The following is a 17935-nucleotide window of genomic DNA, read 5'->3' on the forward strand; positions in this document are numbered from 1 at the left end:
AAACAGTCATAGACTGCAGACTGTCGTGGCAAAGGTTAGGGGGATAAGTGATGAGGTTAATAAGGTTCTCTTCATGCTCAACACTGGAATGGAAAGATGTACAGGGTAACTGTCCAGTCTGCACGCAGCAGCCTACTGCAAACCACTTCTCTCACTTGATCAAAGGGATATACTCAAGAGACAAAGTTCTTTGGTTTCCTCCTAGGCTTTTCACTCAATTATCACTCAGAATGCAGTCAAACAGAGAAACTGAAACAACATTTGTTAGGACATTGTCTAATGTCTAATTTCTTCTGCACCACGTGATGTCTGAACCTCTGCGATCATTCCTGTGTGTATTAAGCTATAAGACACTGTCATGATTCATGTCAGGTCTGTTCATTGGATCCTGGGAGCCAAGTAAATATTTTTTTTATTGCAGCGAAGCTCCTCTCTAAGACGGCTTCCAAAAAAAATAATAATCACAGTTTATGCAATCACATTTCACAGGCTATTGCAACTACATGACATAGTGCAGTAAGTACAGGGACCTACTGAAACGAGGGATAAACCAGAACCCACTGAAGTCAGACATGGGCAGAAGGAGTACTACAACAGACAGAGAGGGAGCTGGTGAATCGGCTTACCGTACGTGTGATGACAACGTTAATGTGTGTGTGCGTTTTGGGACGAAAGAGGGAGGTCTGTTCCAGCAGCAGTGTTAGGAGGTGCAAGCGATCGCAGCGGTGAGTGACGTACGAGGACTGAAACGCAGCCCTGCCCCCAGCCTACCTGCACTGACAGAGCACACAGCTTCACCACAGAAGCCTCTGTTCTGAAGGCTCTCTGTAGCTCACTTCCTCCCGTTTAAGGGGAGCTGTGAGAACAGGCTTCGCCTCCTCAATATAGCAACAAGTTCAGCTCACTCTAGAGAAGGGATGCTGGATTAACCCCACACATTACAGAAAGAGGTTTTGACCCCCCTTTTTATTTTTTTAGGGCCCTGTGATTTATAGTATTCAGTAGCAGTAGTACAAAGTTTGTATGGTTCAATTTCTTAGGTCTCATAAACGTGTCTTATTCAAAATTACCAGACTATGGCTAGCCTATGACACTGGATTTTATATGTCCCCCTCTCCAAAAGTCATAAAAAGACGCTTTTTGCTAAGGTGGGGACTTCTATAAAGTAATCTTAGCCTGGCCTTCCTGGTAAGGCTTTTGGGAAGCTTGGGTTAAAATTAGAAATTTCCTGCCATCACAAGTGTAAAGTTACTAAACTATTTTCGGTGGAATATTTCTAAAATAAATTATAATTAACTACGATTATGCTGGTGTAAGTTTGGAAAGCTGATATTGCCTATGCCAACATTGTGGGTATCACGCATGTTTTTTTTTTCACCTGGGATAGCCTCTGCTTATCATCATCACGGGGGAAAACTATTGTGTGTTTTCTGGTCTATGAAATATCAGCTGGGTGAGAAAGTGCGTTGGATCATCTTTGTTCATGATATGTTTATGTTGTAAAAGACTGTTAAACGTTTCAGCTGTAAAGATCTACGGCGAACAATCGACTAAAGTTGACAAATTTGATGCTTGCTATGTCTGGATAAAATGCAAACGACCAGCAAGTAGTGTTTACAAAAAAAAAAACGTAGATGGTATCAAAATTAAAATGAAATAAAGCTGGCAGTGGAAAGCTTTTGAAGAATATCGCTGTCCATAAGTAATGGACATTGAGCCAACTCGGTAAGAGGACGATATAATACCGAACAGTAGCGGGGCAGACTAACGTGACCCCTCCATTGTGTTTCATGCTCTCTTTGAAACAATTGGTGTCGTTTCAACTCGTAAAATGGTGTCGATTTCATCCCTTCACAACATGTCGTTTGTCGGTGTTTATGTGACGATAAGGGGATCTTCTCGTTTTTGAGCCGTTTAACTGATTACGTTACAACCTAAACAAGCAGGCGGTTTGAAAGAGTCTGGTAGACAAAACGGGGTTTGTAATCGCAAGAATAAAAATGACAAAAAAATGTTTTTTTTTAACATTAACTTCACTGTAAATCACCCAACACCGTATTAATGTAAGGCATGCTAATTTAATTTCGCAGGCAATGAAAAAAATAATGCCTTTAAATATCTGCAGAAGCAATCTCTTGTTAACCGATTTAAAACGCTGGGATTTGAAAGACCTAGTTGGCGCAGTTGCAAACTGCTATTGGACACCATCACGACGTCGTTTGATAATAGGCTGTGGGACAGATGGAGCAGTAGAGCTACTGTAGTCGGTTTTAGGGGATTCTAGTTTGAATCTATTTAATTAGCTAACGACTAACGAATAAAAACGAAAGGTGACTACCATGTATACGCAGCTACACAAATACAGCGCCTGGAGCCTCAAGTGCATACTTTAAAAATACCACTCGAGTACTGGCGACACAAGATTGGGACATTTTGAAAACTTGTTTTTCAAAAAAGGTTTAGAAGAAGTTCAATATACACCTCCCCACTAGGTTTGCATTTTGTGGACGGTGAAAAGGCTTCAGCAAGTCTATATGTGTACATCATGAAACCTTTGAGGACCACTATATTCTTATACAATTAACACCAGATGTTTTTTGCGGAGCGAGTTAATTCTATGATCTTTATTTTAAACGAGTCTCATTTAAAAGTCGACAATGACGACTTGACGGTCGAATTCGCATTTTATATTGAGTCAGAGTATAGACAATAGGCTACTGTTTGCCAAAAAAAAACGGCATCCAAATATCTAAACACGTTTAATTAACAGATGAAGGGGGAGTAAGAGACATTTAAAAAAAAAAACTCCCGACTACTGTCTCATACTGATGGCTCTTGGGCGTTGAATCTCTCCCCCCGTCACCACCACCACAAACCCCACGTACGGGTGCCGGCCCACCTACCCTAACGACGGAAGCGTGGAGACCAGAGCAAAGTGACTGACGGGAGAGCCAATCGGATCGCAAGTAGTCGCTGAAAAAAGGGATTTCGCCCAATGAGCAGCCAGCGAGGGCGGTGCCTACAGGATGGTCCGGTTAGGTTGATTAAGTGGCTCAGTCAGGCGGCGTTAGTGGCAGTGCAGAGCGAGGAGCAGAGCTCTTGGTTTGAGATGAACCTGGAAAGTTTAAGTCTTTTTCGATGCGGTCTGTTCCAATCAGAAACCTCCGCAGGATATGAAAATTAACATCGAAAGTGCATCTCCGAGCTTCTAAATAATCAAATCGGCTATCGTTAGAAATAGTCCAAATTGGGAATTAAACTAGGTGGAATTACCGTAACGCTTTTAAGAATTACATCGCCGTATATATTTATATACATCTGCATATATTTTTAAATAGGGTTAAAAAAAAAACACAAATGCCGGCAATGATAGAGAAGGGGTCTTCGGAGGTGTCTGGGAAGAGGAGGGGGAGAAATTCTGCAGCTAACAATGCCAGCAATAGTAAAAGTTTTGCACCAAACGGGAACAGTAGTAACTCCTGGGAAGAAGGAAGCTCGGGTTCCTCCAGTGATGATGAGCACGGTAGGTCAACAGGATGATAGCCTCGAACACCCTCCCGGAGAAGTTGTGTTACTGCGGTTGTTGAAAAGGATACTGCGCCTTGTGACGGGGTTGTGCATACTTTTTAGGTGCAGGAGGCATGCGGGTGGGACCCCAGTACCAAGCCACGGTGCCCGAGTACGACCCTGGTGAGTTGGCGTTTTTGTGTTGTGCTCGGCTAAAACTGATTAAATTGTGACTGGCGAGTGTTGGTAGCCTCAAACACAGCCATTCATCAGCAGTGGGCTGGTGAGGGAGTCGCACTTTATACTTCATAGGCGTTTCTTTTTTTTTTATTCTTCGCGATAGAGAATGAAACCCCCGTTTACCCTAAACTGTTGTCCGCTCCGAAGGTCAAGAATGTCGTAATGCTTCAGAACACGGAATAAGAGAGGGGGTGGTGGGCGAAAAGGGAATTATCCGGGAATAATAAAAATAAATAGATGTTCTAACTTTTAATGCTCGCCCCTGCTGTTCAAACTTGCGAACTGCAAGCAGCGAAAACGTGTTCTGCAAACGTGCCTGTTCAGACTTCACAGGAATCGTGATGGCTAATTCCACGCGTGCCCACCGTCGGGTTTCTGTTTTGGTTGTTTGGTCATCTCGGTGCGGGCTCACCCTCGCCGTCAGCGAAGATCTCTTTTATTCGGGAAAACTTTGCGTCCCAGTTTTCCCATTTTCCTCCTCCTCCTCCGCCGCCGCCGCCGCCCCCCCCTCCTCCCCATGCCCTCCTCCCCAACACAAAGACAGCGCTTCGCTGGGTTAGTTTTACAGTCGGGATGAATTAGCTCCATCTCAGACCTCTACATCCACGCATATGATCCCCCCCCACACACACACAAACCCAACAACGAACAGATATTGCAATAGTGTATTTGTGCAGGAGAGAACGCCATGCACAGTTCGGTTTCTGCCTCAAGTTCCGACGCTGTGTTCTGGGTGGGTGGGGGGAGATCAAGTGAAATATTAAAACCCGGATCTGCTCGGGCGAACTTCGGGGTGTTGAACGATGGCCGAGGGCGCTTTCTCCCTCGGCAGCAGAACGATTTAAAAAAAACATTTTGACTGGGTGGTGTGGGGGAACTGCGCTGGACTGTGCATGAGAGTTGGGGGTTCCGTCTTCTTGCAAGCGCCCGGGTTTCACCTGTTCCAAGTAACACCGTTGAAAGACAAAGGCGTATGTGATGCTGTGAGCGGAGTGTGCACCCTGAGGAGACTGGGGCCCGGGGGTATACTCGCTGTGCGGTTTCCTCCTGTAAACTACCTGGTCTTTCTCGTCGCTGTTGCATTTGTGGCTATATCAAGTCTTCGGCCGTGTGCAGCCAGCCAGCCTCTCGTCATGTGTGTGTGTGTGCGCGGATGCCTTGAGCAACATGACAGAAAACAAAGGGTGGGCTGATTTTGTCCCTCGTTTGCGTCCCTGCTCGTGGTGCCCCCTCTCCGCCAGCGGCTCTGACTTGGGGGGGTGTGTGTGTGGAAAAAGGAGTCGTGAATATCAGGGGTAAAGCAATTTGCACGTTGAGTAAGAAATTGAAAGAGGTGTCGCCTGATTCCTGTGCGCCTGTGTTCCTGAGCCTACCTGAACTGAAAGATAGGAGTGAGGTGTGTGTGTGGTGTGGTGTGGTGGTGGGGGGGGCGAGGCGAAAATGGAATAAATTAAGTTGAAAGCAGAAACTTCCTCATTTCACAAGCAACGAAATGACAAAGGATTTTCCTTTCCTAGGTTCACAAATCCTGATGTAGCCTTACTTCTCAGAAAATCTTGTTTCAGACAGGCTGGTATTTTGTCATACTGCCCCCTAGGCCTGGAAAGTAAGGTATTACAGTACTTCAGATCTGTGAGCTAACCGCTGTGGCATAGCACTCGTTGTTTTTTCCGAATAATTAGACAATCCCTGCACAGTATAAACTACGTGAACTTTTGTAGCCGATATTTGTATGCAGCTGGCAGTCGGGAAATATAAAGTATTTTACTAAGTGTGGTGAGCAGAAGAGTTCGACCCTAATTTGAGTCATTTTCCTGCCTCGCCACTTCCCCAATCTTTTGTGTCAATTCTAGTCGCTTCTGATCAGTGGCGCTAACTTCTCCAGCTATTTCTTTTCCCACCCTCTGCTCGTAATCAGCTTTGTGTCTGCTGCTGATACGGTCGCAGCGCTTACTCTCTAGAAAATCGATTACAACACCCCTCCTTTCTACCAGTGATTTGATCAGCGGTAGTCTGAGGTTTCATCCGTCTCGGAGGTGTTTCAGAAACGTGGTGGGTCTGTGGCTGCGCGTCGTGTGTTCCTGCCGAGGAGAATTCACAATTAGTTTAGCTGTTCGGCTGGAGGAAGGAGTGTTGCTGCTGGGGAGAATCGCAGGCGTCTCTCGGAAGAGTATAATGGATTCCACCTGTGTGTCGCCCCCGTTCATGTGGGATCCAAACCATTGCATTGTGTTGCTTGTCTCAAGTGCACTGACCGGTGGGGGGGGGGATTGTCAATGTATGAAATATGTAACGATGTAATCAGATCTTAGCGATGATTGTGAAGTGTTTGGAGATATGCCCTAGTGCGGCGAGGTATGTAAGTTGTTGATCTGAGAGTTTCAATATCTTAAAAGATTTGGGTATGTGTTAAAACCATACTTAAGGCAGTAATTTGACGAGCAGTGCACATTCATAGTTTTGCTTTGGAACAAGGGTTACCCTATTTCTTCCGTTTGCCTCCTGTCCAATTTGTGACCAAACCGGTGACCAACACAAACATGGACTATCATGCCTGCAGCCTACACAGTGATATTTGGCACACGCGTACGCTCCTTGAGGATTATTTTGTAGGATGAGTAAACTGCGCCAGTCACCCGCCTAGCTGCTGTTGGGCCAGGGCAAGGGCTGTTGAGGTGCAGAGCTGTGTGTGTAGGTTCCTCTGCTGCTGTCCAGTGACTCAGGTGGGAGAGCTCCCTGATGAGTGGAACTGTCTCATTTAAATCTAGCTGGAGTGCAGGCAGGCTAAACGCAACACTTTCTGTTTCTTAGTGTTGTGGCAGACCCAGTTACAGCCTTTTTTTTTTCCTAGTCCGAAGTAGTCTGCTGTCTGGGTGGCTTAATGGAACAAATTGATCACTGAACTCTTATTGACTATGTTGGAGCATCTCTTAATAGCGTTGTAAGATGAGCTCCTCTAAAAAGCACAGCTAGTTTCTGTGCCATTTGTCCATTTACATATTCAGAGCTGGAGAAACGCGAGATTGTCCGTCTGTGTGCCTGCCTGGTGTGGGTGGAGAAGTGGATTGGGGGAAAAGGCAGTTTTGTCGGTGTTCCTAACGCATGGTCCTTTTGTGTAAAGAATTCCACACCGCTGTTAGAATGATGAAGGGAGGAAGCCAGATGAACTCGTGAAACAACTGTCCGCCCAAGATGTCATGAGACAGCTGTCCCTTCCACTTTGTGTGCGGAGATGTGTGCACTTCTGTTGTGGCACCTCCTGTAGCCTTCTGGTACTTTGTGATGGGGGTAGAGTCGCTTTTCTTCAACCCCGCCTCCAGTGGCTGGGATGCCCTGTAGTGTGGGCAGTAAGTAAAGCAAAAAGAGGTCTTTCTGAGGCTCATGGTTGTGACTCCAGCTGAAGCTGTTCAGTGTAAAAAGGCATCCTGACAGCAATCAACTCCAAAGGAAAAATGTCTGCTTTGGGAAAAAAAACTCGCTCTGTGCTGTGAATGACCTTTACGGTTTTCTAAGTTCTGATACCAAGTTGCTTTTTCTCTGCTGTGCAGAACTCATTTGCTTGTTCATCAAGGCGAGGGTAAGCAAACAGGCATACAGTATATGGTATAGGGGATGTGAGAGTACAGGTGTAAGTGAGAGCTTGGTCTTTCAGTACGGGGAGGGTGCTAATGTCATTCGCAAAGGAGGGTAGGTTCTTTACTGAGCTGGTCAATATAATGCACGTTACTAGTATGCTCTTAACAATACTACAGTATGCTACTGCAGGACTCCTTTTCATTGTGAGCACAGTCTCAAACTGTTTCGGGAAAGTTGTTGCAAAAGGGCTGTAGGTATAGGAAAGCAGAATTAGCCTGCCTCTAACACAAGTGCAGCAGGTTAATCATGTAGTTAAAATAACCTGAGGGGCAGTGCATGGGGAACTTCACATTTTAAAGTAGTGATTTAACATATTTATAAGAACTTTTGTAAGCCATTCTACAGTTCAGTAGAAGACCGCTTCCCTTTGGAGATGTAAAGGTGGCTGTGCTTCGTAAGCTGGAGTTCGTTCTGGGGAAGTTAGGTGTGTCTTCAGTTTAGTCATGAACAAGGAAATGCTTCGTTAAGGTAGACTTGAGCACAAAACCTGTTCAACATAACGCTGACGAAAGAGTGAAGGGAAAGTGAATCTCCTGGAAGCGTTTCTTTTTGAACAATTTTTTTTTTTGCCCAGTGATTTCTTTTCCTACTAGTCAATCTGAAATCCAAGTCGTGTATTTTCATGTCTTGGCTCACGGCTGTGAGCACTTGAGAAATCCTGGTCCCAGTTGGCTGATGATGTGGTCGGGACTCGAACCCGCAACATCTAGATCACAGAGCACAACCTGCACCGAGGGGAGCACCTTTACTAGTTGTATCAATTGAGAGAATGACTCAAAGCTTTCCCAGTGTAGAGGGAAGTTACTTGCCATTTGAGTTTCTAGGTTCTCTTGTGTCTGAAATACTGCTGTTGGTGTTACAGTGCCCTGTGCTGTGTCATAATGCACTCATTTGTTTTTATTCATCTAAGCCTGTTACGTTTTAACACTAAAGGGAAGTTCTTGATTCTTGGCCAGAAGTTCATATAAGATTGGAATCAAATCAGTGTACCAGAAGTTATTAAAGACTCTTGCCACTGGTTGTCAGACCAAATTACTGGATTTGTTCACATCTCTTTCCTTATTTTTTGAATTCTTCACTTGGACAAGGTGTAGTTTGTGTTCACGTGGTCTACTAAAGCACGTTTGGGATTTGGCATAAAACATTATAAGAAAACATCGGCGAACTCTGAACAAGACCAATCTCTTCACTAACCGTGTGATGAGTTGGGGCCCCTGCGGTAAGGGTTCCCAAGCACAAAGACGCACAAGATCGCAGCCCCTGAGACGAGAGCTCAGAATGGGGTCACATTGATAAAAAGTTCAGCCTTCACTCCTGCTGGAATTCTGTTGGCTGCTTTCAGTCCAGTTCCACCCTGCAGCAGATGTGTCGACAGCTACCCCTAAATCAGACTAATATCAGGCAAACACTAACACTTTCGTTCCTTAACTGACTCTATTTATAACCAGGTGGTAAAATACATTAAAGGAAATGTCCTTACATGTTTACGGTAAAAGAAACAGTGAAAATAAACCTGTTGGGGCAAATAAGTAGTCATAGGTGTTCAATAAGCTGAAACTTATAAGCTAAGTGCTTTCGGCACAGCAGTACTTGCTGTCTTAAGTTGTTGCAGTTAAAAGGAGCTTTTGGTCTGCTGTTGCTTGTTTCCTACTGATGCCATGGCAGCTTCAAACCACGCCTGTCTCGGTCTACAGCCGGGCTAGAGAATGCGCACAGTTCCTTCAGGAGTCTCTGCAGCGAGTCTGTTAAAACTGCATGGATGAAGAGGAGATTTCCTCTTGCAGGACAGGTCTTTTGCTTCAGGATTTCTGAGAGTCTTGTAAAGAACTGTACTGGAAATAACTCCAGGGGGAGCCCGTTTATAAAATGGAACAAGCTGTAAGCAAGGTTTTGCATTGAAATTCCGTTTGGTAAGAATATAATGGTTAGAAACGAGGGGAATCTATTTAGCCCACCTAGCTTGTTTCCATCACATCTGTCGAAGGAAGCCTGGGCATCAGCCTCAACAACATGGCTGGGTAGCTTGTTCCACCCACTCGCTTTAGGGTAGAAAAAGGGCTTCTTGTTTAAATGCACTTCTGCTTTGCTTCCTCTCATGACCTCTAGTTTGTATTTCAGTGTTGGTCCAGAAGCTGTCCACTGGATGGGCTTTGGCAACATGTTGAAGGATGTTGAGTTCTTGAATTCAGTAAGGGCTAAGACATTAACGGTCATGATTCATGCACAAGTAGAATAGGTGAAGCAGGAGTGTAGCTCTGTAGAAAGTCTCCCTTCCGGGCAGTAAAGGAAGAGTTTTGCCTGTGATGGGGGGGTGCCTGTCTGGGGAAGCAGGCGTGGTGTGGGTTACTGCCTGCTGCTTGCAGAACAGGGGGAGAGAGGAGCCCAGTTTCTGAGCAGTGATACCCCAGAGGCAGGCAGCCACGCCGAGCTAATGGAATGCTAGATATGTTCTGCTTGTGGGGCCAGGGTCTCTCTGAAGAGGAAGTGAAGGTTCGTGTGAGGCAATTATAAAAAAAAAAAGAGTCTGAGCTGATAACGCCTTTTGAGAAGGAGTGATTTCGGTTTTGTTTTTACTTTTCTAAGTCGACATTGTATATTGTGTAATGTAGTCTTTATCCAAAGGTCCTACAAACATTTTATTTGTCTGCCGCAGTATATGGAAAAGAAGACCCTCTTTTGTCCTAGTTATTTCAGCTCTTGATGTCCATGTGGATCTGTAAATGGAGCCTGTCTTCTGAAAGGGCAGTTTACTGTCAGGGTCTGACGGTATTAGAAGTGCTGTTAGTTGCCCTTTTACACTAAACCAACCCAGTCTAAAACACATCCATGGGAGATATTCAAAGTGGTTGTGTCGCAATGGTTGGATAGAAAACAAAATGACATTAAGTGCAAAGATATATATATATAAAGCATGCACTGTAAACCTGCAAAAGGCAGAGCTCACAGCATCAATTTTTGTTACTTTAATCCTTTGTTTCTAGTTCATTAGACTGTTCTGTGCCAGGTTCGGATATGCTGAATTTCATGGTATAGCAGATTAAATGTAACTCGTCTTTTTGCAATGCGAGTTGCTGTTTCTGCACGACTGAGCTACTGGTCTTTATCTTCGATCACGGTCATGGCTGTTTGTATCTCTTTATGTACTGTATATGTGCTATTGGATCACCTGGGTGAGGGTTGGGATTGCCACCTGGTGGTGAGATGCTGTCGCTGCAGGCAGACCCTCCAGTGACACAATGCCAGGGTAGAGTAAATGGAATTAGACAAGCGAATCACCTGACCCACTGTGACCTATGGGCAAAGAAGACTCATCACATTAGAGTAGCCATTGAGATCGCAGGATGCTGTTTGGCCCATTGTGAACAGTTGGCTCCACTTTTGTATAGGCGATAGAGCCAGCGCTTTTGAAAGTGGGGGCAAATCCCTCTAGTGTCAAGTACACTTGAAATGCCACCTGGAGAAGTATAGAGCAATCACGTTGAACTTCAACTGCATGTCTTCTTGGTGTTTCGAGAGTCAGCTGGTGTGCCCGGCATCCCCCATGCAAGAGCAGTGTGCCATCTCCTCGAGGACGGGTACTCCAAGCCGAAATCAAGACTGTGTGTGTGTGTGTGTGTGTGTGTGTGTGTGTGAGAATCAGCTGGGTGTCTGTGCTGTGCCTCGCTGACTGCTCTGAGCTCGTGTGCTCAGGGTGAGCAGCTCTGTGTCCAGAGACTGGCTCCATTGGGATTCCCCCTCTGATACTGCGAGACCCCCAAGAGGGTTCAGTCCTGTCGCTGCTGTCTGGGCATCAGCCTTCAGGCATGCACGGGTCTGGGATATTATCGGTGGGGTTTTTAGGGGTGGATTCCAATACATGTTCTGTTCCTCTTCAAAGTGGCAGCTGCACACAGTGCCGGTTAGGGTAGTGTTGGCGGTGGTGGCGGCGATGCGCAGTGTCAGGTACCCTTCTGCAGCAGCCTGCTCATTAATAATGCACGGGCCTGTCCTGCTCCGGGCACCGTGCTTTCTCTGATGTGTGTCTGCTGTGCGGATTGATGCAGGGACCCCCAGTGACCCTTCCTACCAGGTGGACGGTGATGAGGCCTTTGATCGTCTGCTCGGGCTTCAGTCATATTTTCACAAGGGGTTGGTGTATTTTCTCGCCAGATAACCGGAGCGTTTTGGCTTTCGTGCCCGCACTGAGGGGAATGAAGGATCGCTGTTTTTTTTTTTTAAACTGTGTGCTAGCCACACCGCCGTTCCTCCAGCAGAAAGTTTCTTTCACGGTCTGTACAGAAAATGTCCCACAAACTCTGCTGAAGTGAGCGCTTTCTTCCTCCAAATCCCCGCTGCTCTAGTTCAAAAGAATCGGAACGATCTGGTCTAGAGGTTGACTGGGGTGATCGGCCACTGTTTGTCTTGGTGGACGTACAGGTGTCGGGTCAAGTGGGGGTATATTAGTCCAGCGGTCTTACTTGTCTTTGCTGCCCATCACCTTATCATAGCACAAAAATACAGAGCTGCAGTTGGGTTAGCTGGCAAGTGAGGGGGACTGGTAATCGTTTATTATGTCTGACGGATCATGTGGATTCTAAACCGTTTTCCGAAGGAGGAGTCCCAGACTAGGAACACAAAAACCTGAACAGTAAGCAAGTCTTGGGTTCCCTGTGCTTAATACTCAGCACCCTTTAATGTGTTGTGTAGTTAATGTTAACAGATACACTATATTTCATGCAAGAGTTTTGCTTATTGAATGAAGGTCTGTGTCAGTAAAGTTTCCACTTGTTTTTATCATTGTTGACATCCTTCCGTTTTCCTCATTACAACTGATATGCTGGTATACATGTGAAGTTTATTGCTTCAAAATGTAAGTGCAGCTTTTCCTATTCAGGCATGTGGATAAGCTGCTCTTTCAACTTGTTGAATGTGATTGAACCTGTTTTGTCTCGGAGATTTTTAGAGACCTCACCGAAGGAAAGAATGAATCATCTTTGCTACAAGAGCTTAAATGCGGCAGCATGGAATTATATCAACTTCATATGGATGAGGGAAATGTCTCTGCTCAAAAAAGCCAATCCTGTATTTGTAACCTTACAGTCAGGGGTTGAAAACAACAGGAGATCTGGCCAAAGTGTGATGGTATGGTATGTTTTGGGTTTAGCAATGTGTTTGATCAAGTTCCTCAATGGAAGCAGTGGAAATTCGGCGTTCCAGATGATGAATTTGGATCGAGAAGTGATTGATGTACAGGAATTGGGGGTGATGTAATTAGTGGTGTACGATGGGGACCTGCATTAGGACCGCTACTCTCCCTAGTTTATTGGGATCATCTAGATTATGGAATTGTCAGAGACTGCGAAGAAAATCGGACAGTTCAAGACGCAGTCAAGCACAGTGTGTTACATGCTGGTAGCAGAAACTATAAATATGAAGGGGGAAACCAGCAGCTTGAGTCTGCTTCTGAAAACCCTGTCTGAGTGATGAGTATTCTGTTATTCTTGCCGAGAAAATGTAGTTATCGGCCTGTGCTGCTGGCTGCCTGTTTTAGAAATTTTCCGTATTTGCCTTGGAAGAAATCAATATTGTTCAGCCTCATCTGGAGTCCTGTGTAGTAATTAAGCTGATTTCCTTGCACAGAAAAGGGTGCTGTGAGCGCTGTGTTCAGGGGTCGGGTGGGGGGGTCGAGTTGCTGTGGTCCCGGCACTCACTTGGGCTGACAGCTACTTTCGGAGGCTTTTCTCCCCTTCCTCTGCCAGGCCGAGACGCTCCTGCTAGCTGGGAGATGGCGTTCCTCAAAGTGACACCGGCGGCGCGGCTTGTTATTCGGTTTGGTAATTTAAATTGTGTGAAGAGATTCTCACTGCAGAGAGAGCTCCACTGCCACAGAGGTTAATTGGGTTCCACTGCAGACTGTAGACCCCTGCAACGTGCATCTTTACTCTACATGTTTTACACTATAGCATAGTTAATTATCTCATACATTTTCCCCTGCCACTCATTTATAGCTGCCTCTTCTTCCCATGCTCTGTTGCCTTTAAGACCAGCACATTCTACTGATAGCTGAGGGAAATGATAGCTCTTGTACACGGAATCCAGGGTACAGGGCACCCCTCTGCAGTGGGACTTTTCAGCATTCCCCACAAGGCGCCACTATCATATGAGTACTTTAGCGACCTTTTGCCCAAGTATCTGCATGTTTGCAAAGGCCCACCGTGGTTTTGTCATCTCAGTTGAACTGTTAGCTAACGTTGCTTATTTTAATATGGCCTTTCTAAGCACATTAAGTAGATGTGCATGTTAAGATTTCCAAGTGGCCCTTTCCCACTGTGCTGCTTTCCTTTAACAGTGCTAACATTTAATTACTATTTATTATGTAGGCTGTCAATAAAGAAGCTGGTTTTTAGCACATTACTCCATGAGATGTTCTGGGTAATGGGGGTCTGTGATGATACATGTACTTGACGTGGCTGTTTTTGGATGTTGGCACCTAAGGCATTTCTATTTCTGAGATCTCAGGCTCCAGCCCGTTGCTGCAAAGACCTACTACAACAATATGTGGGAGATCTCTGACGTGGCTCTTTCCCTCCTGGTGTGCCGGCAAGAAAACGAAAAACCCGAATGAGCAAACAGAAAATTAAGTTGCCACCATCTTCCCCTTCATATAAACCTTCTGGATGCACAGGGCCATGGGTACAGATATTCTTTTCAAATTTGTAATGGCCAGTTTCTCTGTCTCTTCCCACTGTGGAGTTTCTGATGGTTGACCCGCCAGGCTGCAGAATCGCACTGCAGAGTGACTTGGCTGGAGAAGGTGCTCCGCTGGGTGTCGCGGACCCTCCTACAAGCTGCCCACCCCCCGGGGACTCCTGTACGTGTGCCGCTGTCTCTCCGCCCCCGCCCCCCCGGTACAGGGCAGGGCTGCCCGTGGGGCGTTAATCAGCTGAGAGCAGGCTGCCAGTTCTTCCTCATTCTCCCCTGTGAGGACGATGTCAAAAATGCACAAGTGGGTGGGTACAAGAAAAAATACAGTAAACCCTCGGTGTAGCGATTCCTAGCAGATTTTCACTCTTAATTGCTGTGCTCTCATAAAGTGTTGCAGAGTTTTTTCTTTGCTCGCCTCTTGTCAGATGAGGATTTTAACCTTCTATAGTAAAGTCTTACTGTGTGTTAAGTGCGTATAATGCAGGGTTGCACCTAATGTTTCTACATTCGCCAATGACTGACACTTTTAATTACTGTACCATAAATAAGCCGGGGGTGTTAGTTTTCCTCCTGTTGAATAATGAACCAGGAATGATGTTTTTCATACTTGGGTCCTGTTCTGTGTTGCCGTAAGGTGAAGCCTAGGTGTTTGAGGGAAGATGTTTGAGTTCTGAAACCAGTTGGATGTTAAAGAAATGGGAATTAAATTTGCTGTATGGGTTTTTGCCTTTTGAAATGTTTTTGAGGGATTGCTGTGATTGGCAATTCTAAAATGTAAATAACCTAGGTTAACAGGTTAACATATTGTAGGACGGAAGCCGTCGTCTTGTATTGCAGTGGTAATTGTACCATTGGATGGGAGAAGCAATGAATTGGTTATGATTCCCTAAGAAATCGATGTATTTCTCCTTGTCGTTAAACACCTGTGTTTTTGTGGCTTGTTAGCAATTCAGTTTGGCTTGCAGAGTGTTCGCAGAAGCAGAAAATCGGGGTAAAGTTGGCAGGTAATTTCTTGGGCAGCTGTGCTGTGCCTGTGTGCTCCATGCAGGGCTGCAGAGCAGGGGGAGGAATCGGTTCTCACTGTTCACCACGCTGGTGTGGGCTAGCTTGGTAACCCCCCTTGGCCTCTTCTGGCAGTCGTACCAGAATACCAGTCGTACCAGTGTGCTGGCAATGGTTTTTGCCGTAACTAACGCTTGTGGTATCAGCTCTGCCTGATGCGTCAACGGCGGTCTTCACAAGTTGTTAATCCAGCCCTCTTTTTCTTTGAACTTGAACTGTAGCCATTCATAACCGAAACTGTGCTGAAGACAGAAATGGAGTCATTCCACTCGGCTGTTTATCTTCTGCTGCTGGTGCAGCCTGATAGTTGGGAGGTTGTGTGGCACTGGTTTGTGTGTGCTCCTGCCTGGTCCTGGGGCAGCCGAGGATCAGGACGGTGTGGGTGCGTGCGCCTTGTGTACCTGTGCGTCTGCCGTACGGGTTGCATCTGTCCGAGGGGCCCCGTGTCCGTTCTCTCTGTGTCTTGCTTGCCATGCGTCCTTGCACATCTCCCCCGTACATACGGGCTGGCTGTGTGTGGAAAGCATTAGTATTCCAGGGTGTGTTTGCACTTGACTGTGAGCAAAAACATTGACTCGAGATTCCAGGATCTCATCCGGCCCCTTGAAAGAAGCGAATATATCGGCCTCAACCGCATGGCTAGGGAGCTTCTCCCCTGCTCCCACAGCCCTTTGGTGGGGGACAAAATATGCCTCCTGGTTTCAGTGTTCCACTTGTGCCCTTTGGTAAGTGGTTTTGTTCGTTTCGAAGAAATCCCCCAGGTGTGAAGCCCTGGGATGTCTGCTTGCTCTCGTCCAGATCAATTCTAGGTAGAGGAGCCTTTTGCCTTATGTACCTGTCCACTGGGATTCATACCTGCGCCGATCTCTCAGGACATGCCCAGCAGACACCACCACACAGTGTGGAGAGTACATCGCAAAACGGTTCCTAAATACCAACAACCGGGACAATAAATACGTTGTAGAGAACAATAAATATTTGGTAGTGGGGGTGGGGGGTACCCATGGTAGTCTAAGTCAATGGTGCATAGTGCAGTGGTGCAGTGAGTCCTGTGGCGTTGCACAGGGAGCTGTTTGTTCCACACTGCCGTTGTGTAGAGGCTGTTCTCCAGCCTGGTGGCCTGTGCTTTAATGGTGAATAGAGCAGCGCTACGTTTTCTACAGCATATTGGCCAGATGCATTATGCAGGGGAGCAGTGTTTCTCTCCGCCTGTCGGCACCGTGCTGTGCGTGTGGTTGTCTGTCGGACAGTCACCCCCCCGTCGGACAGCTGCAGGTCCGGCCGGCGGCGAGGAGGGGGGAGGAGAGGGGTCAGGGCCGTGAAGGCAGCCACCGGGCCTGTCCGCTGGAGGTGGCCGAGACTGCCCCGGCGGGGGGAGGAAACTGGGGCAGTTGTAGAATCCGCCCTCCACGGAGGAAGAAACGGGAAGCCAAGACGGCGCTCCGGAGCAGCGCGGGACTCGGGAGGGCGCATCACAGGAGAGGAGTCGCTGGGCGAACGAGACGGGGAGGAGTGTTGGGAATATATCTTGAAAGATTTAACAGATTGGCTTCTCGGAGAAGAACAATGAGGGGGCTCTGGTAGAGCTCTGTGGGGAATGGACGTTGAAGCTGTTTTGGCAAGCGTGCATGTCCTCTCCTCTCTTTCTCCTCTCCTGTCTTCCTGCTTTTTGAAGCTCTTACAATGAGAGACTTCCTGCGAGAAGGGTCACCCGGAGCTGACTGAGACACCACAATACAGATGCAGTGTTATCGGGCACACGTTGCTAAGGAAGAAAAAGAGTCTGGCTGTGGGTCTGGAAGTGAAGCAATTGTTGTGCTTGTTGGTCATAAGATCACTTTGTTGGCCGTATACAGTTTCTTGTATCGGGAATTTCTTTTCTAATGACAGAGAAGCCAGCTGTTGACGTTGGTTATAGTTCTGCTAATCAAGATGTTAAACCGCAATGAATCATAATTAATGAAATTAAGAAGTTTGTGCACAAGTAGTTTGTGAGAGCAACTTTTCGTTTCCCTACATATAGATTGGGGGGGGGGGACAGGAATTTCAGTAGCAGAAACTGAACTGGTGGACCTGGTTAATGACTGTTTTCTTCGTTTGTCGAACACCTACAGCACGAACTGTGTGTATCAACCTGTCTTTTCAAATCTTCAGGACTGAGTGAGGCAAAGAGGTGAGAAAACCATTAGGGAACTGGGAAAGTGTGGAGTGCCCTGAAGCAAACTTTGAAACTGTCGTTTCAGAAAAGCAGGCTTTGAAGGAAAGACATTTTAAGACCGGGATATGATAGATGTGGAATCGGAGTATTCAGGGCAAGTCTAAAAAATGTTTCATTTATAGCGCAGAACAACTTAATCCCGAAATTGTCAATAAAACAAAATGCCGCTCAAATGAGTCAACATTCAGCCGAAACCAAAGTAAAGGAAAAGAAAGCACTCCATGAAGTGGTTAAAAACAGGATCTGGATAAAGAAAAGGAGTGCTATGAATCTGTCTGTCTCTCCGAACCTTAGTTTGTCAAACTTGAGAAGTGTAAGTAAGATGCCTTTTCAAATAAACAATAGATGGCTATGTGGGTCAAGAAAACTGCACTTCAGAAATGCACTTTTAATAGCCGATCGAATGATAGTCTTGGGGTAGAAAGATTTACCTGTTTCTGGAGACAGTTGCTGGCAGTGTTGTAGAAATATTGGGGGTGCCCAGACCCATGGTTGAGGCACGGTTTTTAGCAGGCAGTAGTCAATAACTCTTATAATAGTACTGTTTCCAGCAATTCACAATGCAGTCTGAAATAACTGCACAATGTC

General features: G+C 46.2%; 1 protein-coding gene across 2 annotated transcripts in view; it reads left to right on the top strand.

The window, feature by feature from the left end:
- The first annotated feature begins 3073 nt into the window (after nucleotides 1-3073).
- Nucleotides 3074-17935, top strand: part of rcor1 (REST corepressor 1) — a 41461-nt gene continuing 26599 nt past the window's right edge. Inside the window, exons 1-2 of one of the 2 annotated variants that reach the window (XM_015350553.2) lie at nucleotides 3074-3523; nucleotides 3631-3690. In XM_015350553.2, the coding sequence (XP_015206039.1) occupies nucleotides 3358-3523; nucleotides 3631-3690 (226 nt within the window). In that variant the 5' untranslated portion in view covers nucleotides 3074-3357. The remainder of the gene's footprint in view (nucleotides 3524-3630; nucleotides 3691-17935) is intronic. The other variant, XM_015350554.2, reaches the window with a different exon arrangement.

The sequence above is a fragment of the Lepisosteus oculatus genome, chromosome 8 (assembly GCF_040954835.1).
Source record: "Lepisosteus oculatus isolate fLepOcu1 chromosome 8, fLepOcu1.hap2, whole genome shotgun sequence".
NCBI lineage: Eukaryota > Metazoa > Chordata > Actinopteri > Semionotiformes > Lepisosteidae > Lepisosteus > Lepisosteus oculatus.